General features: G+C 51.3%; 1 protein-coding gene across 1 annotated transcript in view; it reads left to right on the forward strand.

Annotated features, from left to right (window-relative positions):
* Positions 1-24,249, forward strand: part of SORCS2 (sortilin related VPS10 domain containing receptor 2) — a 549,615-nt gene that overhangs the window by 466,973 nt on the left and 58,393 nt on the right. Inside the window, exons 6-10 of the mRNA XM_031664830.1 lie at positions 2,304-2,368; positions 6,488-6,606; positions 9,403-9,492; positions 17,996-18,175; positions 23,996-24,142. Of these exons, the coding sequence (XP_031520690.1) occupies positions 2,304-2,368; positions 6,488-6,606; positions 9,403-9,492; positions 17,996-18,175; positions 23,996-24,142 (601 nt within the window). The remainder of the gene's footprint in view (positions 1-2,303; positions 2,369-6,487; positions 6,607-9,402; positions 9,493-17,995; positions 18,176-23,995; positions 24,143-24,249) is intronic.

Consider the following 24,249-nt stretch of genomic DNA (forward strand, 5'->3'; position numbering starts at 1 on the left):
GCCAAATCCAGGAGATCCCAGGGAGTCTTGCTTCGCAGAAGGCTAAAGCAGGTGGCAGTTTTTAGTGTGAAGAAAGTGGCAGGTAGATGACAGTTCAGTGGGCACATGGAGATGGTGAAATCTGGGAGATGGGATGTGATGCTTGGTTTGAGAAACCCTGGACCAGATCCTCACTAAGGTTCCTTTCATTTAAAAAAAAAAAAAAAAAAAAAATCTGCACTCCCCTCCTGGAAGTCAGGCATATGCTGGATGTGACACCAAAATTGGACCCCATCCCTGCCTTCCCTGGAGGACCAGTCTGTGGAGCTGTGACCGTGGGACATGTCTTCTGTCCCTTCTCAGGCCTCATGCCAGGTGCTTCATAGGCTTGGCCCCTCACAGAAGCCCTGTGAGCCAGGTGGTGAATGGATGGCTGGATGTCCCTCAAAGGCGAGGCTTTCAGACTTGCCAACCCGGAGCAGCAGCCTTTGCCCTGGCTCTTCAGCACTGAGAGGACAAGTACTGTATAAATTCAAGGCAGAATTGCTGCCAGAGTAATTACCGGAACAGCCAGGGGAGAGTGTCCAAGAGGGCAAGTGAGGCTCTCCACCTCCAACCAGTCCCATGCAGGTGGACAGTCTGTGACAGCACAGGGGAAGGCCTTGGACAAAGGGGCCAGGGCAGGTGTAGACTCCAGCTGACACCCTGGACTGAGGGTGGGGCAACTGTACTCCTCCTCCCCACCACTATCCCTTCACTGCATTATTTCATGCACCGTGCTGTGTAAAGCCAGGAAGCAACCTGTGTGATGAAAAGATGTTGCTTTGGGAGTGGCAGCACCTGGGTAGTGGATCTGGCTCTGCTAGCTGTATGAGCTTTGATCTGTTTTCACCTGTCTGGGCCTTGGTTTCCTCATCTGTAAAATGGGTATAACCAAACCATTTGCGATCATTCAAGGTAAGTGAGATGAGGCAACTACGGCACCTAGGACATTCCCTGTACCTGAGCACCTGCCACTAAATGGAGCTATTAAATGAGTTCAAGTGACATGCTGTGTGCAGCACAGACTCAGGACCTGGCTTTTGCCTCTAAAGACAGAAGCTTCCTCCCTCCCCTCCCACCCAGTTAAAGACTTCACCCAGCAGGGCAGTGAAATGGGGAGAGGAGTCAGGCAGGGATGGGTTGTGGGTGGATTGAGGGTGGAGTAGGAGAACCACAGCCCCAGCCTGAGTGTCCTGACCCAGGAGCTCACAGGGCAACCGCAGTGTCTCCTTTATCTCTGTCCCCAGGGCCTGTAGCAGGCCTTGTACACAGTAGGTTTGTCCCACCGGGCTCTTAGAGATGTCTATGGAACTCAGCCACTTGGGAAAACTCCCGCATTTCCATCACGGCTTCTCTGAAGCTGGGACCACCTCTAAAGGAGGCAGAGTCCCATAACAGGTGGGACATCTGGACTCGTGGCATTAGGAGAAGGCCTTAGTTGTGAGCAGGGCAGTGTGTGGGGTCTGAGGAGAGCATGCATTTTGGGATCAAGCAGACCTGGGCAGGAGCCTGGGACTGCCCTGGTCTGAGCCATGTTGCCTCAGGCAAGTCAGAGGCCCGTCCTGATCCTGGTGGGGTCACCTATGAGTGCAGATGAAGGCACCTGCCTCACAACGCATGGTCCAGGCCCGTGTGTGGGGACAGCCTGGTGCAAACTGTCAAGTGACAGGGTAGGGAGTGCATTCCTCTCGCTGGAGCCTTTGCCCCCTCATGAAAGGATTCAGGCCAGTCCCTGGAGGCAGCACTAGGGGAGAGCCGATGGCTGAGAGAGGAATCTTCCCAAGGGCACACTTGACCAGGTCATGGGAAGCAGGAGACGGAGCAACAGCTCAGGTGAGCCTGGCTTGAATCCCAGGTCAGCCCTTACCACTGGGATTCAAGCCAGGCTTCTCTGAGCCACAATTTCCATATTTATAAAATTCGGATAGGATGGGAGTCCCAGGCCTACCTACCTCCTGCAGTCATTTTAGATGATCAAAATAAAACAAAACAAACAAAAATGAAAAAGCAATGTGAAAATCTTTTATGAAGGAGAAAGTCTTTTACAAACACTTCCATGACAGGAAGAAACCCAACCCCCTCAGCTCATGCAAGGAAGACACAGAGACTCCAAGCATCCCAGGAGCAGGTGGGGTCCCGGGGAGGTGGTGCTCTCTGGACCCAAACAGCAAGTGTGGCTTCAGAACCAGGGAGGCCACATGGCTGCATGGGGTGTGGGGAGCCGCTGGGGGATGGGCACAGTGACTCCATTCCCAACCCCAGTCTCGGCTCTTCTTTTCCAGGGCTGTGTCTGGGGTGGACGCTGACCCTGACTTGGTCCACATGGAAGCCCAGGACCTCGGTGGAGGTAAGCCGGGCAGTGCACGGGCACCAGGTATCCCTGAGTCACCTCGCGCCCGACACAGCTCGGCAGCGCCTGTGTTCAGTCGCTCGTCCCCAGTGGCTGGCCCTACACAGCCGGCCTCACTGCGTCTCGATGTGGCATGATTTTAAATGTGCTTGTTTTCCAGCTGGGGATGAATGGAAGTCAAGGAGCTCCACTCCAGTGGAAAAGTCTATTAAGAGGGCGATTTATTCTGGCTCCTGAGCATTGAGTGTTTCCCACTCACTCAGCCCGTGACCCCCGGCATGCGCAAAGTGTGGAGGTCGGGGGCAGGGGTGGGGGTACGGGCCTGCCCACCTGGACCCGCCAACTTCCTGCCCAGGGCCGTGCATGCTGTGTGACAGACAGGAGGGTGCTCTGAGGAGGGCAGAGCAGCTGAGTCCCCGCAGAGACATCCTCTGTGCAGGGTCACCTGAGCCAGGGTGTGTCACCATCAGAACAGAAATGCAGGCGTCAGCTCTCAGTCCGGCTGCTGGCCAACCTCAGGGCCCGAGGCCAGTCACCCCAGTCTCCTGGCCTGTGAAATGGATAGTGATATGAAATAAGTGAATGCAGAGTTCTCAACACGGGGTCATCACGACCAAGCTTTCGGGGGTAGGGTCAGCTGCTGGGTGTGGTCCCCATGGCTAAGCTTTCAGGGGCAGGGTCAGTTGCTAGGCATGGCCCTCACCCCTCCCCACCCCCACCCTGCCACACTCAGGCAGGCGGGGCCAGTACCATTACTGTTCTGTGTTGATAACCAGGACAACACAGCTCAGAGGCAGTCCAGGTTTGCCTGGGGTCACAAGGTCCTGGCTGGTGCACCTCTCTCCACCCTTACTGGGAATGCTTCTTCCTTTTGGAATTTCTTACCTTTGACCTCACACACTCTGCCAGCCACCTCTGCTGGGCTCCATCATCCCAGCTCTGCACACTCTCCAGGACCTGGAGCTCCTTGAGTATCAGTTGGGGCTACTGATCACCTGTGTCCCCAGTAAGGCTGCTGAATGAATAAACCAGATGCCAGGGTTGCCCCTGAGTAGCCCACTGGGCAAAATGTTGCAAAATAACATGTGCTACAGAGAGAAAGACTCACTGCCCGCATCACACCACATTGTCAGGGTTAGCTGTCTGCCCTTTCCAGAGCTTCTGCTGGCCCTGGATCATAAGCACCCACTGTTCACAGCTCTTTTCAACTCCATGTTCACCAATTTCATCCAGGTGGCTCTTGCATGCCCATGTGGGAGTGTTTATACCACAGAAATTGGCAAGCACTATCATCAGGGCTACTATACCCAGCACACAACCCATCAGCCTGTGAGGTGGCCCTAGTTTGTTGTGTTGGCTCTAGGCCTGGAACACTGAGAGCCTGACCATGGTGGGATGGATGAATGAGTGAGTGAGGGAATGAATGAAAGAATAGGTGAGTGAATGAGTGAAGGGAGGAGTGAGTGAGTGAATAGGTGAGTGAGTGAGGAATGATTGAGTGAATGGTGAGTGATGAACGAGTGATTGGACTGATGGTTGAATAGTGAGTAGTGAAAGAGTAGGTGAATAAGGTAGGTGGTGAGGTAGGTGAATGGTGAGTGTGAGTGAATGGGTAGGTGAGTGAATGAGTTGAAAGTAAATGAGTGAAGGGTGATTGAATAAGGTAGGTGATGGGCAAGCGGTAGGTAGCGGTGAGATAGGTAGTGAGCAGGTGAATGAGATAGGTAGGCGAGATGAATGGTGAGTGAAGGCGAAGGTGAATGGTGGAGCAGATGAATGAGTGAGTGAATGAGTGAGTGAGTAGGTGAATGAGTGAGCGGGTGAATGAGTGAGTGAATGGAAGGTGGAGTGGAGTGGAGTGGATAGGTAGGCAGGTGAATGGAGTGAGTAGGCAGGTGAATAAGGTGAGTGACTGGAGTAGGTGAATGGTGAGTGGGTGAATGGGTAGGCAGGTGAATGGAAGTGGTAGTTGAAGATGGAGTGAGTGAATGCGGTGGATGAATGGAGTTGAAATAAATGGTGAAGAGTGATTGAATGAGTGAGTGAATGAGTGATGAAACAAAGCGAGTGAGTTAAGCAAGTGAATAGGTAGTCGTGAATGAATAGGTAGGTAGCAGGTGAATCAGGTAGTGGGTGAATGAGTGAGTGGGTGAATGGAAAGGTGAGTAGATGGTGAGTGAGTAGGTGGATGAGTGGCCAGGTAGGTGAATGAGTGAAGCGGAGTGAATGAGTGAGTGTAGATGGGTAAAGTCGTCGTCAGTAAACAAAGTAGATAAATGCAGAGAGTAAAACAAATTAGATAAATTAAACAAAGATCGTCATTAAATGGAATAAGTAAATGTAAAGAAATCGTCGAGGTCATCATCGTCATGGTAAAATAAATGGAATAAATAAATAATCAAAGGTCATCGTCATCGTATCAGATATCGTCATCATCGTCATCATCATCGCTCACCATCATCATCGCTCGTCGTCATCGCTCATCGATCATCGTCATCATCATCAGTAAATCATCATCAATGCGTCATCATCCAGTAAAATAAATGTAAATCGTCAAACCCGATAAAATAAATGCGTCGTGATGCAGTAAATAGATAAATGCGTCGCGTCGTCATCATCGTCGTAATCATCATCATAAATGAAATCGTAAAATGGCTCATCGTCATCATCGCTCTATCGTCTGATCATCACTTCGTCGATCATCATCGCTCATCAAATCATCGCTCATCGTCATCATCGCTCATCGTCGTAAATATGAATCGTCATCATCATCGCTCATCGTCATCATCGTCGTAATCGTCGGCATCATCATCAATGGAAATGTCATCAATATCATCATCATCATCACGTCATAAAATCATAGTGAGTGAGCAAGGTGAATGAGTAAGTGAATGAGTGAGTGAATGGAGTAGATGAATGAAGTGAGTGGGTAAAATGGGGTAGGTGAGTGAATGGTAAGCGGGTGAATGAGTGAGTGAGTGAGCGGGTGAATGAGTGAGTGAGTGAGTGAGCAGGTGAATGAGTGAGTGAGTGGGTGAATGAGTGAGTGAATGAGTGAGTGAGTAGGTGAATGAGTGAGTGAGTAAAATGGAGGTAAGCGAGGTAGATAAGTAGGTGAGCAGGTGAATGAGTGAGTGAGTGAGTAATTTATCAGCAGGCATGCCCTGGGCTGATCATTTTCATGCATCTCCGGCTGTACAGGAAGTTCAGTGTTGGCTGGGGCACACCAGGCAGTTCGAGGGGCATGAGTCGTGGCTCAGGAGGGCTTGGCAGTGGCCTGGTGCTGCTGCCCACGTACCCTCTGTGTACACTGCCTTCGCCTCCTTGGAACAGCCCAAACAGGTAGGCCTACCCCATTGTTCAGTGCAGAAACCTGAGGCTGAGCTTAGGGGTAGGCCTTTCTGGTTCCTAAACCCCTTCCCTTAACCATTCTCCATGCTGCCGATCACCCAGGGCCAGAGTCAGGAGGAGGAGGAAGAGGTAGAGGAGGAGGGGGAGGAAGACAGAGAGGAGGAGGAGGAGGTGCCCTTCCCTTGGTCCCTTTGGATAAATCTTGCTCCTGGCTCACAAGCTGGAACCCAGAGCTTCCTGAGGCCTCCAGGCTCCAGCCCCTCCACATAAATTTGCCCTGGGGAAACAGAAGGACTTAAAATCAGCAGCTCCCTGGCAAAGCATGCATTCAGTGTTGCTCAACCATAAACATGTGGAAAAGGGTAGAAGCATGTGCTTAAATTTTTGGGGAAAAGAACCCTTGAGCCCCACCTGCCCTCACCCCTGCTCAGGTGTGAGAGACCGGGAGGGTGTGGGGGCCGTGCATGTCTGGGCGTGGTGAGGTGCCCACCGTCAGCTGTGCTGTCCCCTCCTGCAGGGGATGGCAGGCTCCAGAGTAGCACGAACACCTTCCTGAGGGTTGAAGGAGCTCATGTCAGAGTGCAGGTGGCCCACAGTCCGGGATGACACCCTCGGCCGCAGGTGTCATCGCCGTGGCCTTTAGAATTCAACCCACGAAGCCGCACCGCAGTGGTACTGGAGGAGGATGGAGCCCAGCACATGTCTTGGGCTGTCTCTGGCTCCGGCTGGAGTCTGACTGCCTGGGCCGGCGCCTCTCTCCTGTAGGTTTTCAGTACGTCACCTGCCCGATCCACAACTGCTCCGAGAAGCTGCTGGCAGCCCCGTTCGCAGGCCCCATTGACCATGGGTCTCTGACCGTGCAGGACGATTACATCTTCTTTAAGGTAAGGTTGCTTCCGGAACTTTGGGAAATTGGCAATAGGCGACGTGGCGGATGAGCCGCCCGCTGCCAAAATGGAATCGCTCAGAAAAGAGGCAATAAAACGGGTATTTCTCTTTCGAGTGCTACTTTGCAGGTCACGGTTTCTGACCGTAGCTGTGGCTACAGGCATCCACAGAAGCCCCCGCAAACCCAGCACTGGGGCTCAGGGACACGGAGGCTCCACCTCCCTTCTGGCCACCATGAACCTCCCAGCCACTCGGGGTCCCCAAACCTAAGCCCATTTAGCCCCATTTGGCTTTATCAGCGACTTTGGAACTGACCAGGACTGCTTCTGGTCCCGGCTCTTGGCCGCCAGGCACCGGCTGTCCACAGCCCTGTGACCAGGACCCTGCTGCCTGTGCCCTCAGGTCACAAGTGGGCCCACCCTCAGCAGCCACGTGGTCCCAGCTAATTCAGAAACTCTAGCACACAACCAATCCATCCAGCTTTTCTTCACCTTCATGGATGCGGAACTCAGCATCCCTGAAACAGCCTAGCCCTCTGCTGAGTAGCCCCAGTCACTGGCCTGTTTCTTCTGGCCCTGAGACAGAATCTGCTTCATCGAACTCCCATCCACTGGGTCCGTTCTGCCCTCTGGGATCCTGCAAAACAAGTCCAAAGTTTCCGCAAAGAAAGCCCCTTGAGGGCAGCTGCTGGGTGCCCTCTCCCCAGAAGGCCCTCCACCCATGGAGGAGCAGGCTGGGTTGTCACTCAGTGCAGCAAGGGGGAACACATGCCCTGGGGAACCTGAGCATCTCAGAGGGGTTAGAAGGGCCTGATTGTCAGGTGTGGGCTGCAGGAGGTGATTTGTGGCGTGCTCCCCAGCCGCCTCCTTGCCCTGTCTCAGCCACACTTGATCACCCCAGCTCCCCACTCTACGCTCTGTGCCAAGGGCCACCATGGACTTAGGTGCCAGAGCAGGCATGGGCATCCCAGCCCCCACTGTTAAAGCAGGCGAGACAAGAGGCTTCTGCCGCTACCAGCACTGACCTTCAGCCCTGCCTAGTCTCCACTGCTCTCTGCTGAGCCCAGCCCCTGGCTTTTGATCCTCAGTCTGTGCGTTTGCTCGCACTGTTCCCTGTGCTGTGCCTCGCTTCTCCGCGGGCTGATTCCTGCTCCTTCTCGAAGACTCAATCATGCACTTCCTCCTCCAGGAAGTCTTCTGCCTCCACTTCAGGCTCACTGGTGCCTCCTCTGAGGACCCCCAGCCCTGTGCCTTCCTCCGTCACAGCGCAGGCCCCACTGTGTCATTCCGTACCATTTACTCCTTTTGTCCCTACACCTGATTCAGGCAAGCTGAAGCTGGCTTCTAGGTCTGAACCCACCACCTGCTTTCCCAGCACCTAGCATTACATTTCTGTGGATGTTCACTAAGTACTAGAGCAAGGACAGCGTCAGCTCTCTGGGCGACCATCTCCCATGTTGAGTGGTTTCTAAACATTAGACCGGCTGGCCTGTCAAAGCCCTGCAGCCTAAGACCCCCGGAGCTCACCTATGGAGGAGCAGGCTGGGTTATCACTCAGTGCAGCAAGGGGGAATACATGCCCTGGGGAACCTGAGCGTCTCCGAGGGGTTAGAAGGGCCTGATTGTCAGGTGTGGGCTGCAGGAGGTGATTTGTGGGGGCTGCAAGGAAGCCGGGCGTGACTCTGGATTGGGGGATGTGAGGACATGAGGTCCTGCTAGGATTGGACGTCTCAGTCTTCTCTAGAGGGAGGGGATGACTCAGGGGAGGCACGAGACTAGGGGGGGCGGGAGCCTCAGGGGAGGCAGGAGCCGGGCTGTAAAGCAGCAGCCCTCGCTCGTCTCAGCCAGGGTGGGTGACTGGGCATCTTGGAAGTTTGAACGACATTCACGTCTGGTCTGTGTTCGGACCTGATCGTGGAGTGGTCTCAGGTGGTCTCTTTCTGCACAAGGTCACAGTGAGCTTGTCTGGGGTTGGTGCTCGCGACATTGTTTGTGAGGGGCAGGAGAAGGCGGGGGGGCTCTGTCTCCATCCAGTTTCTACCCTGGTTTCCATCTTTCTCAACAACTGCAGAGGAAAGCTCTCCCTCCCCCAGCCCCGGCCTCTCCTGCCCTCTCCCTTCCTCCCTCCTCCCACCCTGCTTCTCAGAGGATCCGGGAGCCTGTGCTGGGATGCAAGAAACCACAGCCCTTCCAGCCCCACCTCACCACCAACAAGGTGGCGCTGCTGGTGGCTCAGGAGGCTGCACCTCCAGTTCTGTGGCAGTGAGGATCCGTGGCCTCTGTGATCAGAGACCTGCCACAGTCCTGTCCTGAAGGGCCTTTCTGTCTCTGGGAACAGATGTCCATAGCCACAGTTAATGGGGTTGATTGTTATGGGATCAAATGAGCTGCCCGGGAAAAGCACTCAGGATGGTGCCAGCTTTGTTTGTCATGCCTCGAAGTTCAGTGGTCACCTTTGGCGATGAGCTCATCTTTGGCCTGTCTCCGTCTCCATCGGAACTTTTTCCACCTTGTTCCATAAGTTGGATGCAGAGAAACAAGGCAAAGAGAGAGCGAGCATGGGGAAAGAAGTTAGTTCTGACTGAAGGAAGCAGAGGACGACTTCCCAGAGGAGGGGTGTTAATGTGGGGCTTTGAAGGATGAATAGGAGTCTGCTCATTTCAAGCAGAACAGGTACAAGCAAAGTAAAGGGGCATTTTCACTTGCTGAATATAATATGTAGTTTTCCATTCATGAGACTCTGGCTGGAGAGGGAATCAAGCTTCTCAAAACTGTGTTTCTTCCCCCTCTTAGGTAACATCAGCAAACCGGACAAAATACTATGTCTCTTATCGCCGCAATGAATTTGTCCTGATGAAGCTGCCGAAGTATGCATTGCCAAAGGTAAGGTGCTCCCCACTCTGCCTGGCCCCGTGGCCAGGCCCTAAGCCTATCCTGACTTGTGGGGCAACAGGACTCACACACAGGTGCTTGGTGGTTCCAGGTCAGGATGGACAAGAACAGTATGGCCACACTTCCTCCAGCCACTCGCCCCTCACACACTCCATTCCAGCCCACCCAGCCCTTCCAGACTCAGCTGTGCCCAGCTTCATCCTAGGCCTCTGCCAGCTTCTTCCCTCTGCCTGGTTCATCTTTCCCCGGAACTCTTGCACATGTGGTATTTCAGAAGAAATATTGCTTGCTAATGGCCCCCCAGGCGAGCCCAGGCGTCTGTCTTCTGGTCCCATCCCACTCTTCTCCTTGCTGGTGCCCAGGGTGCCAGGGACGCCTCCATCCAGTGTCTATCTCCTGCTCTCCTCTGACATTGCTGGGGTGGAGATGATCTCTGCTGTACTCACCTCTGCATTCCAGCCACCTAGTATGCTGCCTGGCATACAGTAGGTGCTCAGTTAATGCTATTGCCTTTCCCTTGCTTCGGAAGGCAAAGAAGGGGGACCAGGGGAGCTGGGGACTTCCCAACTCTGCCCCTGCCCCTGCCTTGGGGCCTCTCTCCCTGCTGTTAATATACTATTCCCACCTACCAGAGGAGGTGATGGAAGTTCAGAGAGGCAGTAACCTGTCTGAGATCACACAGCTAGTTAGAAACAAAGGCAGATCTCAAACTGAGGTCCAGGTGAGCCAGCCCAGCCTCATGCCACACCTCCCTCCTGAGGACATTCGGATGACACCTTCTGAAGATCTCTGTCCCACATGCATAGCTGAGAAGCAGATGAACCTTCCCTTCCTCCACATGTATTTACTGAGCACCAAATATAAACCAGGATGTGTGCTAGGAGGCCGTGCTGTGAATCAGAAGCCCCAGGATCCTGCTCCCGTGGGCTTTGCAGACAGGGAACAGGCAGGAGATCCCGTAGACAGACAAATGCATAAAATAATTGCAGGTTGTGGTTTGTGCTAAGAAGGGAACAAGAGGGAGAGACAGAGAGTGATGGAGGGCGTGTGTATGAATGTGTATGTGCGTGTGTGTGTGTATGCTCACGTGTTTGTGTGTGTGGGCGTGCTCATGTGTGTGACTGATTTAGGCCAGGCAGCGATGGAGGCCCCTCTGGGGCTGGGAGTGGGAGGGACTCTTTATCCGAAGCTCTAAGGCAGCTCTGAGGACAGCAAGGGAGAAAGTCATTCGGGAGGAGGGCAGAGCAGGAGCTAAGACCCTGGGGTAGAGAGTGAGAGTGGAGTGGGAGGGGCCAGCGGCTCTGGGCCCCCCAAGCCCAGGCTGTGGCTTGTTGTAAAGTGCTTGGCCACAGGAGCTTCTGCGCTGGGCACCCTCAGACCTCTCCTGAGCCAGAAATGGGAAAAGTCTAGGAGGGCTTTTAAAAACTTCTCTTTAAAAAACAAGAAAAAAAAAAAAAAGGAAAATAAAGAAAGGGAAAAAAGGAGTGAGTTTAATAGACTGAACGCCAGGCTTGGCTGAGTATGTAAATTAAAAGCTAATGGTTTCATTTCAGGCAAAGGCACTAGGTGTCTGTCCCTTTTCAGCATCTGAGAAGCCTTCCCTTGACTTTTGAGGGCTACAGCATTAGAAGCTCCTGTGTCCTGGGCTCTTTGTCCTGGTGTTGGGGAGAGGAAAGTGCACAGCCCAGAATTAGGCCCATACAGGGACCCTCTCTGCTCCCCTCTAGCATTGGAGGCTGGGGTGGCTGGGCCAGGAGTCAGCCTGCTGCCAAGGGTGCTCTCAGGAGCCTATGGCTGTAAGTTATGACCTCTGTGACCTTGAGCGATGGCTCCCTGGACCTCTGCTCCCTAGACCTGCAGATGTGATGTCAGTGAGATCTGCAGGAAGCAGCAGGTTGTGTCTCCTGCTGTGGACCCTTAACAGTGTGCATTTTACCCTGATTTTCTTCTTCCCCCATTTCTACGGAAATTGGAGGTCATTGAAAAGAATCAAGAGGCTCTCACAGCAGTGACAGAAACACACCCAGCCTCATGTCATTAAGTTTCAAGGGAAGACCAGGGACTCATCCAGGGCAGGTGGCACGTGCTGTGACTGTCAATGTCCTCCCTCAGGGGTCCATACACAGGATCCAGTGACCAGCAGTTGAAGATGATGGTCACTTCCTCATCAAGAAGTGGGCAAGCTGGGCTGCTGTCAGGAGAACGGGGCCCCCAGGGCCTTCCGGGGTCTTCAAGACCACATCTCATGTAGCTGAGACCTTTGCCCAGCCAGCCAGCCTGCTTCTTCTCCACCCAGGTCAGGACAGCAGCCCGCCCAGTGTTTCCCATCAACAATTTGTAGAAGTAGCTAATTGAATTTCCTCATCAGATGTTGTTGTTTTATGGTGAATTTGTAACTTGCCTATTTCCTCTTCCCACAGACTCGACCCCCCTCTTTTTTTTTCTTTTTATATTTTTAATTGCTTAATTAACATTATGAAAATCATAGACATTGGAGCAGGGGGCTCACCTGCAAACCTCTCACCCCATCCACCCGATGTCTCCCCCACCAATTCTTGGTCTCCCCGCATTCCTCAGCCATATGCAAAAGGGCTTTTATGTAGCTGAATTACAAGCAGTCCTGGGTCTCCAGTCTGCTTTCACAGGACACTATAGACTGTGAAGGTCTCACATGAGACTGTTTCTTGAATGATGTGTGATATCTACTTTACATGACTGTGAAGCTTTCTATTGAGGAGACTGTACTTCGTTGAGCTAAGCCAGATTCTTGTTGCTTGGAGATTTGGGTTGTTTCCATTTTTTTATCATTATAAACAGTGCTGCAATGAATCTATGTGTGCCCACAGGTACTTCTTTTTAATTTTCTCAAGTTAAAGTCTAAGAAGAACTTCAGAACAAAGGATATAAATATTTGTATAGCTTAGTTGCTTGGGCAAGCTGGGCTGCTGTCACCAACAAAGTTGGAACAGATCAGCTTCAACATAGCTTTGCCATTGTTTTCTATTTTCCTTCTATGTTAAAGGGTATAAATGATACCATCCTGCTGTTTTAATTTACCTGTCTATGAAAACTGTAAAGGGTGGGCCATTTTTATATTTGTCAATATCCTTTGCTTATTTATTTGTCATCATTTAAAAAAAAATATTCAGTTTCCCTAACAGAGGTAAACAATAGGCCAAAGCTATAAACAGACAAAAGAGAAGAAAAATCCAAATAACTATCAATTATATAAAGGCATTCATAACAATGGGTAAAAGCAAATTTAAAGTGAAATATTCCTGTATTTGCCATAAATGTATTTAAAGTAAAATAAAATTTCTAAACCATATGAATAAAGAAAGAAGTGACATCAGGTAAGATGGCAGAGCAGGACGCCCCAGGAATCCATCTTCCCACCTAGACAGCAGTGGCACTGGCAGAACCCATCCAGTGTAATTGCTTTGGAATTCTCAAGTGTATTTTAGAGCCTGCATTTTCCAGGGCAAGGCATGGATGGCATATCAAAGTCAATTCGGATAATGTCAGCTCTTAGCCTGGTAGAGGCTTCCCATCCCCCACTCCTCCAGCCTCATGGCAGGTAAATGTGCATGTATGCCTAGAGCAGCAGGCACAGAGCTTGAAGGAGCTGGAGGGCGCAGGGGTGCTATAAGGACCTTGTCTTCCAAATACTGAGGATCTGTGCTCTGACTACTGACTGCTTCTGATGACAGACGTGCAGATACCCAGACAGGCAGCCACTGTTGCAACCACCATGAGTTGAAACAGCTTCCAGGAGATTTAAAGGGTCACAGCCTGTTTTACTCTCTTTTATTTTTCCCCCTTTTCCCTTTTGGGAGCCAGACGTTCAAAAGCAACTGTATATATGGGAGAATTTAGAAAATCACCAGGCATGCCCAGGGAAAAGCAGAGGCTCAGAAAAGGCCTAGGAAGATGTTAAGCTTACATGTGTGGCTGATCCTTGGTAAAGAGATAGCCTACAACTATCAGAAATAAGAACAAAACATGGCAAGCTCTATGGAAAGGGGACAAGCTAATTTCCAGAGTTACCATATTATTGTCCAATCTAATTGGACATTAGACTCAACTGTCCAGTTTTTGACCTAAAAAAGTTACGAGGCATACAAAGAAACAGGAAAGTATGATTCATTCAAAGGAAAAAAAAAATAAACAGAAACCTTCCCTGAGAAAGACCAGATGGCAGATCTACTAGACAAAGACTTTAATATGAGTGTCTTACAGAGGCTCAAAGAACTGAAGGGAAAAACAGGGAAAAACAAGAAAATGATGTATGGACAAAATGGAAATAGCAATAAAGAGATAGAAAAAATAAAAAGGAACCAAAAGAAATTCTGGAGCTAAAAAGAATAATTGAAAAGAATACTAGAGAGATTTGAAAGCAGAATTGAAAGGCAGAAGAAGGAATCTGAGAACTTAAAGATAAGACAATTAAAATCATCAAACTGAGGAGCAGAAAGAATAAGGATTGAAAGTGAACACAGTCTATGGGAGCTTTTGGACATCAGCAAGCAGGCCAACATATGATTGTGGGAGTCCCAAAAGGAACAGAAGAGAGATAAAGGCAGAGAGACTATTTGAAGAAATAATGGCCCAAAACTCCCCCATCAATTTATATTGATGAAAAACATGAATATAAATATCTAAAAATTCAAACTCTACGAAGGATAAACACAAAGAGATCCACACCAAGACACATAACCAAATTGTCAAAAGACAGAAACTCTTTTTTTTTTTTTTTTTTTTTTTTTTTTTGAGACAGAATCTCCCTCTGTTGCCCAGGGTAGAGTTCAGTGGTACAATCTCAGCTCACTGCAACCTCCACCTTCTGGGTTCAAGCAATTATCCTACCTCAGCCTCCTGAGTAATTGGGATTACAGGTGTCTGCCACCACACCCAGCTAATTTTATATTTTTAATAGAGACAGGGTTTCACCATATTGGCTATGCTGGTCTAGAACTCCTGACCACAAATGATCTACCTGCCTTGGCCTCCCAAAGTGCTGGGATTACAGCCATGATCCACCATGCCTGGCCAAAAATCGAAACTCTTAAGAGAGAATATTGAAAGTAGCAAGAGAAAAATGACTTGTTACATATAAGCAATAATCAATATGATTATCAACAGATGTCTCATCAGGAACCCCAGAGTTCAGCAGGCAGTGAGCTGATACATTCAAAGTGCTAAAAGAATTTGATGAAGGTGTTGGTTCATTAGACTGTTTCATGAAGTTTATATAAGCATCTATGGAGAAATTTCCCGTTATGTCTATTAAAAATGCTTTTAAACTTTTCCAAAATTACTTATTTAAAATGCATTCACTACAACTAATGGAAGAATACATTTATTTACCTTATAATACAACATAATAGACAATACTACGTACATAATTAACAATACTATGTATATGCGTAGATACCCTTTCTACCTGCTTGCCTCTCCAGTCCTCCCTTCCCTGACCATTTCCTCATTCCTCAAGGAGGTATTGTTGAAAGTCCTGGATTCCTCTCATATCCATTCTGCCCCTTCGTCTGAGTTCAACAAACCGCAGACTTTGGCTAGTACATTGCTTTCCAGCTAAAAGACTGCATTTCCCAGCTTCCTTTGCAACTACATGTGGTCAGTGCTTCTAAAATCTAGCCAGTGAGATGCTAGTGGAATTGTCCTGTGTGGCTTCTTAGAGCTCTCTAATAAAGTTTTTTCCTGTTTCTGTTACTCACAAGCAAACCTAATTCTACCTAATAACAAATATTGGCAAGGTTGGTGTTTCCTTCTGCATATTTCTCCAGGCCATACAAATATCTACAATCATATATACTAGATGTATATTTGAATGTGTCTCACATCCTTCGTTTAAAAATATCAAAATGTCTCTACTATCTTTTCTCAAAGAAGACAGTAAACGCAATAGGAAGCAAAAATTGCCTGTTATTTATAAATCTCTGATCAGCAAATATTTTTAAAAGACCGTTCTCAATATTGGCATATGTAAAACAAAATAAGTGCTCTCTACTCCTGCTGGTGGGGAAGGAACTAATGTAAACTTTCAGGATCGCAATTTAACAATAGGTAACAAGAGCTTTCGAAATGTTGCGATGGGGCAATTTCCCTTCTTAGGAGTTTATGTCAAGGAAATAACCAGAGAGCCAGAGATCTGTGTCTAGAAACGTTCAGGACCATCTGCCAGTTATGTTGAGAATGCTGATGGTTTCCCAGTAGGGAAGCAGCTCAGTGGAATATGGCCCGTCCACAAAATGGAGTATCATGCAGTCATTAAAAGTGCTGTTTATAGATCATTTTAATGGCAGACACAATGCTCTGCCTGTGACGTAAAGGGGCAAACTATAAACTACACATGAAAAAAATATGTGCATCACACTTGAGAGAAAGCCCAAACGTAAACATTTGAACACGCTGGTGTCAGGTCTCTCTAGGGGGCACTGCTCGTAACCTCGCATCACTTCATGCATTTTTCTTTGTTTCCTAGATTGTGGGAAACATTTACCCAATGCATTTACCCAGGTTATGTAAACATTTACCCAGGGGCATAGGAGGCACACTGTAAGTTGCTGCAATCACGGTAAATACTGAATCCTGATGACATGGTTGACGTCAAGTCCCCTGAGCTCAAAGCACCCATAATCGCAGTCCCCCCCGCCACCCCTGCAGGAGTCTCACATGCTGCCCGACAATCTGACTGCACGGTCTAATTCCCTGCTACAGCCCGGGCTGGTGGACAAGCCTTCCCCTAGTTGGGCAGCAGAATGACCAATGCCTGGATGACAGAGTACATTTTGGCCCATGGCCCTGAGTGGGGAGGAACAGGGAGCTGAGGTGAGGAGGACAGAGCAGCCACAAGCCTGCTGCCTCCGGGCACTTCGCATGCCTCCGTGGGCTCTGCATCACCTATGGTCCCACTTCACACGTGGGGACAGCCAGGCCCTGGCACCTTGCCCTGTCATCCTTCCCTGGTTCTGTGTCTCTCGGTGCCAGTCATTTCTGTGTGTTGAATTTCGGTCCATAGACACAGGACTGCAGCTCCTGCCACTGTGGGGTCCTCTCTGCCTGTGGGCTGCATGGTAGCTGCAAAATAGCATCACTCTCCTTTTCTGCACAGTTCTTGGGGCTGCATAGCATAGGGAACAGGCCTTAGCGTTCAGGAGTCCAGCCCGGCCCTGAGCCACCTGCTAAGGCAGCTTCTTCCTCACTCTCCCCTGAAAACTGGGCTCCACTAGGCAGAATCGGGATTTGATCTGTTATTATTCAGAAAAAAATAAAAATAAACTCCTTCCCTAGGCCCTCCCATTAGATGAGAACATGTGCCACAGCCACACCGTAGTTGGGAGGGGTGACTCCATAGGTGGGGCCAGTCGAGCCCCCCTCTGTCACCTGTTTTCTGCCCCTGGAACTTGGCACTGTCTTCTCAGAGGGCAATAAAGTTCCAGAGTGAGAGAAGGCAAAGGAACAGAGGTGGGAGGGAAGCTGGTTATGGCTTCAAAATGGGCCTGTCCAGACCCCTTTACTCATGCCTCCCATACGCATTTGGTGCTGGCTGGGCAAGAAAAGAAAACAAGAAACTGAAGTATCCCCGGTTTTCCTTTTTATTCTGTTGGGTTTTGGCTGCTTTCTGAGTTTAAAAACCTGGGACTGAACCCAAAGACCACTGCCCTGGGCCCACTCCAGAGCTGCCCAACACACCTGCTTCCGAATGGAAACCGAGGCGAGGGACTTTGCCCTGGCTGCCCTTTCACCTTCTGAGACCACCTTATGGGGTCCTGGTGGGGCTCCTTCTCTGCCTCCCCCTCCAGAATGTGCCCCCAGGGCTCAGGGCAGGCAGGGACCTGCACAGAGGGACCAGGAGGACGTGTACAGGTGGGGATAGTGTCCCTGGACAACGAAGCTTTAGTGGATGAACCCACAGACGCCTCCCTGCAGGTCGCAGAGGACAGAGCCACACCTGGCTCCCCACTGCACTCAGGGCCTTTCTAGGTATCCAGTGGCCGGAAAGTTTCTGGTATGGAGTGGGTGCTTCTGAAATGTGTGTTGAATGAAGGAGGGAGCAGAGACTCACCTGTTCCTGTGGATAGGAGGAGAGGGAGGGGCTCCAGCCCTCACCCCCGGAATCAACCATCTGGGGGTGCATGGAGGAAGAACTCCGCCTCCCCACTGTTGGATGGATGGATAGCCTGATGTGGGACCAGGAGGAGGTGTCCCCAGGCCACCCTCCCATAACCTGGCTTAGAGCATCCCAAGGCCATCCCCATATTAGAGATGGGGAAATGGAGGCCCAGGGAGGTGAGGAGACTTGTCCAAGGCCACAGAGCCCAGAGCAGGCGAGCCAGGAGGCAAATCCAGGCCAGACTGGCTCCAGGAGAGCCCGAGGCCTTCCCCACCCTCAAGGCCTGTGCAGCTGCCTTCTTCCTCCCACGCGCGGCCCCCAGCCTGGCCCTGACCCTGCGTTCCCCGCACATCCCCGCAGGATCTGCAGATCATCAGCACGGACGAGAGTCAGGTGTTCGTGGCGGTGCAGGAGTGGTACCAGATGGACACCTACAACCTGTACCAGTCGGACCCGCGCGGCGTGCGCTACGCACTGGTCCTGCAGGACGTGCGCAGTTCGCGGCAGGCGGAGGAGAGCGTGCTCATCGACATCCTGGAGGTGGGTCCGGCGTGGATGTGGGCGGGGTCTGCCGCCAACCCCCTGCCCTCTCCCCCACCTCCTCCTCCTCCCTCCCCTCCTGCCTGTCTCTAATGCTATCTTAGGGGTCTGCACACATCTGTAAACAGCCAAATATTTTAAGCTTTGCAGGCCAAGAGGCTATTATATAGGTATTTTTAGAGGAAGAGAATTTCCTTCTTGAGGAAATATGAAGTACAATGATCATCGAGTACAAGTTTTTGTCATGAGAAGAATGGAATTCTTTGAGGGAATAACATTTTACTGACTTGGGTCAGCCTGAGTGTTCTCTGCCAACTCCCTCACAAGCTCTCATCAGAAGTCCTGGGCTGGGGTCACCCCTGAGGGCAGTGCTTCTCTCTGAGTGCCCCGTCTCTCTCTCCCTCTCTCCCTCTCTCTCTCTACCCCAGCCCCTTCATCTCTTCCTTCTTTTCCCTCTCTGTGTCTGAAGTCTGCCTTCCTCTCTCTCTCTCTACCCCCCGCTACCCCAGCCCCTTCATCTCCTCCTTCCTCTCCCTCTCTCTGTCTGAAGTTGGCCTCTCTCTCTCTCTCTCTCTCTCTCTCTCTCTCTCGCTTGCTCTCTCGCTTGCTCTCTCTTGCTCTCGCTCTCTCTGTCTCCCCGGAATCCAGCCCTCCAGCCTCCCTCCTGTCACTTCTCTCACCACATACGAATCCCTGGCCTCCCCTGCTGGGTTGCCATCCGAGCTCGGATGGGAGCCTTCCTTGCTGCCCTCCCGGGTCCCCCCTGGGCCTCTCGCATGAGCCTCCACTGACCCCAGAGAATGCCCCGTACATCGCGCCACTATTGCTCCATTTCCACCTGGATCCCTGCAGCAGCCCTGCTCCGGCCAGGCCCATTTACAGGTCAGAAAACTGAGGCTCAGAGAAGGCAAACGACCCGCCCAGGCAGACCTAGACGTAAGCAGGAAAACCAGGACCGGCCCAGGCCTGTCTGCTCTGAGCCTGGTGCCATCCTCTTGGGACCCCTCTCAGTTGTTCACCTCCAAGCTCCTTCCTCTTGCCTGTGGGGACACCCCCAAGTGGCCCATTGATGCAGGCTGGGGGAGTGTCCTGTGGGTGGCCAGTAGACCCTGGGCAGGCAGTGGCACTGATGGGCTTGTGAGTGGGAGGCACCAGGCTCAGCATTCATCCCTCCCTTGCCAGAAGCAGCAGAACTGTGGTCCCCAGGAAAGTCACAAATGGAATCATTTGTTTGCAATGATAACCCATTTGTCAGGGTTTACCTCCTCAGCGGACGATGCAGATACAGCCTCACTGCCCAAAGCCCCCTGCAAGCAGCGCCCGTCCCCACCCCTAGTGTCCCAAAGGCCCTGCCCTGTGAGCCTCTAGGAGGGGACTGGGTCCAGCACAAACGTGGCTCTGGAAGGCAGTGAGTAAGTGATGATGGGATGGGAAGGGGGCCAAGAACAGGGTGGGGTGAGGCTCCACGGCCGTCCTGTCCACAGGCATCTGTGATGCCTGCACCACCACATGCTGTGTTCTGGGCCCTGCCCTTGGGACACAGGCTGGATATGACATGCACCATGCACCCCTCATGAAGCAGGAAGACGGCTCCCAGCCAGCTGTAGTTCTGACTGAGAGTGCCAGGCCCTGAAGACACAGCACAGAGGCAGTTGGCCAGCCTGGGGCAGAAGTCAGGGAGTGCTTCCCAGAGGAGGCTGAGCAGGAGTTAGCCAGGTGTGGAAGGAGCTCAGAGCCACACACAGAGACCTCAAGGCAAGAGGAAGCAAGGAGCCAGAAGAGGTTTGCAGTGGCCCGGTCCAAAGGTGACACCCACTCTCCACCACCTGGGTGCCCTCCCAAGGGATATCCCTTCTCTGAAAACCATCAAACATGGGTCACAGCTGGTTGTTACAAGCACAACTCTGGAGCCTGACTGCCCGGGGTCAGGTCCATGAACTGGTATGTATTTGCTCTGTGGCCGTAGGTGGGTTTCTTAACCTCTCTGTGCTTCCCTATGTGCAACAGGGATGGTAGCAGCACCTTCCTCACCGGGTTGCCGTGAGTTTTAAGGCTGTCGTTCCTATTGAATAGGCAGAGCATTCAATAGGTTCCAAATGCCTGGTTCCAAGTGAGGACTCACTTTGTCTGCCCAGCACTTGCCCTTTCTGGGGATCAGGGATAATTAACGGGTGGGGGCTGACGCCTGAGTCTCACTGCACACGACCAGTACTGTTGCTGTCGTGGTGGTTGTGCACCCAGCAGCACATCCAGGAAAAATGTTTGGTGCAGATGACACAGCCAGGTACTGCCTCAGAAGGCTGCGGGGATCTCTTCCCCTGCGGGGCACAACCTAGGTTCGAGGCAAGACAGCAAATCTTTCCTGGACTCCTCTTGTGCTGGAGCTTGGGTTATGAGTGAGGACTTAGGGAACATAGCCCTGTCCCCTACCCACAAGGAGCCCTGGCAGCAGGCATCTCAATGCATCTCAATGGGCTGAATGGTGACCCCGAAATAGGCATGGAATGGTATCCTAATACCCAGGCCCTGCAATGTGACCTTATTTGAAAAAGAGATTTTTGCAGTGTCATGAAGTGAAAGACTCAAGCAGACATCATCCCGAATTATCCAAGGGGCCCTAAATGCAATCACAAGTGTCCTTATCCGAGATGGGAGAGGAGCCACAGGCTCACAGAGTGGCCCCGTGGGGACAGAGGCAGAGACTGCAGCCGCAGGCCAGGGAGGGCTGGAGGCGCGGAGCTGGAAGGGGCAGGAAGGATCCTTCCCTGGGGTTTGCAGAGGGAGCACAGCCCTGCCCACGCCTTGACTTTGGACTCTGGCCTCCAAGAGAATGAATTTCTGTTGTTTGAAGCCAAACAACTTGTGGGACTTTTTTTCACAGCAGACACGGGAATGAATACAGCTGTGATATGGGCAGTTATGCAGCGACACACTGATATTCTGAGCTAATGCTCCGCCAGTCAGACCCACCCAGGGGCCTTGGCCTATATCTGGATCCACGTTATTTATTGCTGAGCATTTTCATGGAGACCCAGCTGGGATATAAAATGGCAATTACCCAATAACAAAAACCATCATGGGCAAATCAGCCTTCTACCTGCCCGGAGGACAGCAGAAAAGCATTTCCACCAAGCAATGGGCAGGGCAGAAGCCCTCTGGGTGATGTCCCTGGGTCCCCGTCCTGCCTGCCTCGTCGGGGTTCTATGAGCTTGTAAGACACAAAGACTTGCGGCACGTTCCCTGGGCCTCCCTTCAGCACCAGACCACACAGCAAAGGATGTGCAGCCATTTGGTGGGTGTGTGGCTGGTCCGAAGTCTAGCACAGAGGGACCTGTCTGCAGCCGATCTAGAGCCAACACTCACACTCACACACACAGACACAGGCTCACACACATGCACACGCTCTGCCCTCTCCCAGCCCCCGGCAGCTCATCTCCTGCAGACCAAGCCCAGAGTCTGGAGGGAACTCAAGACCCCTGTGACATGGAGTCCTGGGTTTCTGCAGGGCCTGCACTTGGTACCGCATCTCACAAAGAAGCTGGACTCTGGGCCAGGGACCCCATCTGCAGTCATCAAGTCGAGTGAACAGGAGACAGAGTGATGCCACATGGGCAAGAAGGAGCTGGCTCATCCCAGCCTTTGAGACTGTCCGCCCAGCAGGACCATTGATGAAGCTTCCTCTGCAGAGAGGAAGGTTACCCCCTAGACCACAGCATCCTATGCAGATAATACTGGCAGCTGAATGCTCTGTGCATGGATTTGCCACATGTATGACGTTCCCTAGAAATTCTGGGAGGATGCTCACAGTGTGATCCACTTGGCTCCTAACCCTGCCTGTCTGTGTTGATAAGACCTGGTAGGTCCCAAGGAAAACAGCCTGCCCTGCCTCCCAACTCCCACATCCAGTGAAGGCAGCCCGGAGTCTCTGAGAGCCAACTCCGAGGGTAACCTAAACCAGCCACAGCCATCAGTGGGAGGCAAAAGATCTGTAGCTACCACCCTATGCCTGCCCCAACCTTGCACTTTGAAACAGACAACTCGTTTGCTAGTTTCCCAGCTCCACAGATGGATTTTACCCAGAGCTCACCCACATCTGGTTTAGATGACTTAGATGAGAAGATTTGGAACTTTTGATCTGGTGATATTTAGGGGAGACTTTTGACTTTGAATTAATGCTGTAATGAGATGAGAACTTTGGAAACCTTGATGGGGTGAATGTATTTTGCTTGAAGACTAATGTGTGTCCTTGGGGGTCAGAGGAGGGACTGTGCTGGAGAGAATAGTGCCCCCCTCAAAGATGGCCACATCGCAAGCCCCAGAACATGCATGTATGTTACCTTATGTGGTAGAGGAGGAATGAGGTTGCAGATGGAATTAAGGCTGCTCGTCAGCAGACAGGAAGATGACCTGGGTTATCTGGAGGGGCCTAGGGTCAGCACACGGGTCCTTAACATTGGAAGAAGTAGGCAGGAGATAGAGAAGATGTGATGGTGGAAACATGGTCAGAGAGATGCAGCATTGCTGGCTTTGAACACGAAGGAAGGGGCCATTAGCCAAGGAATGCCGGTGCCTCTAGAAGGTGGAAAAGACAAGGAAAGGGATGCTCCTTTGGAGCCTCCAGAAAGGAATGTGATTCTACTGACACTTGACTGTGGCCGCATGCTAGGCTTCTGCCCTCCAGAGCTGTGGGAGAATACATGTGTGTTGTCTGAAGCCACTGGGTTTGTGACCATCTGTTATAGCAGCTGCAGAAAGCTCAGACCCCAGTCCTCTGGTTTCATCATCATGGCTGCTGTTCTTCTCCCCTTGAGGACCTGCTGGAGTTATGAGAATTCAGTGAGAGGACATGTGTTAAGCTCAGTGCCTGTAACATAGAAGCACTTAATAACTGTATGCCATGACTATCCTAACTAGAATCTTTGGCTATGGGCCTTTGGGCAGGTGGCACCCCCTCTGAGCCTCAGTTTCCCATGGTGCAGGTTGCATATACAGGTGTAGAAACAGTTTCTGGCCTGGAACACAGGAGGCCTTGACAAGTGGTGGGCGTTCTTCTGCCTCTTCACACCACACTAGTGGATCTTGATAAATATGAGTCAAAACCCTCCATGAAATAAGGAACTTGCAGGAAAAGACCCTCTCTGGGAGCAAACCATTCGGTTGAACTATGTGAAGTTGCCGACAGTTGCACGTTTCTTATAGGTCAACTTAGTAACCACTCTTGGACATTTGGGTCACTGCCATGGGCCTCTTAGGAAACCTTGAGAAAGGGACCAGGTTAACTCTGAGCACTGAAGGCAAGTGGAGCCCTGTCCTGGGTGTTCTAGTGGAAGCATGGACCCTCCTGTCTTCATTCCTTGGCATGTTTGTATGGGGATTGAGCTGGAGGTCCCCAGAGGCAAGCCCAGAGGCAATTCTGTTGGTCCAGGATGCATGGTCCAATAGAAACAAGAGGCACTGGGGGGATCTGAGCTCTGAATCAGGACCTCTGAGGCAAGGATGGGGTGAGTTTGAGGGACAGGCACGTCAGGGGTCCAGAACCCCACTTGCCATCTGATGGTTGGTATCTGGACCTGGGAGAACAGCTCAGCACCATGAAGATCATTCAGGCTTCAGAGCTAGACTGAACTAGCTTCCCATTAAAGCTGGGGCCAGAGTCTTGGATCTCTGTCCCTCTAAACCTCACTCACCTCTAGAATGTGTCTCAGCTGCTGGCCATTGTGAGTGTGAAATGAGGCCACATGTGGGCTGGAGGACGGTGGATACATGGTCATCAGAGTGCTCCAGTGTAAGGTTACAGTCCTTCTTGTATTTTTGTCCCAGGTCAGAGGGGTGAAAGGAGTCTTCCTGGCAAACCAAAAAATTGATGGGAAAGTGATGACACTTATAACCTACAACAAGGGCCGTGACTGGGATTACCTGAGGCCACCCAGCATGGACATGAATGGAAAACCAACCAACTGCAAGCCTGTAAGTACCTCGGCTCACATCACATACCATCCATGGGGTGGATGCTAGATATAGCTTCAGTAATCAAAAAGGTCAGAGGTGGTGATGTCTGAGAAGGACCATCTGAG

This window comes from Papio anubis, chromosome 3 (genome assembly GCF_008728515.1).
Source record: "Papio anubis isolate 15944 chromosome 3, Panubis1.0, whole genome shotgun sequence".
NCBI classification, from domain to species: Eukaryota; Metazoa; Chordata; class Mammalia; order Primates; family Cercopithecidae; genus Papio; species Papio anubis.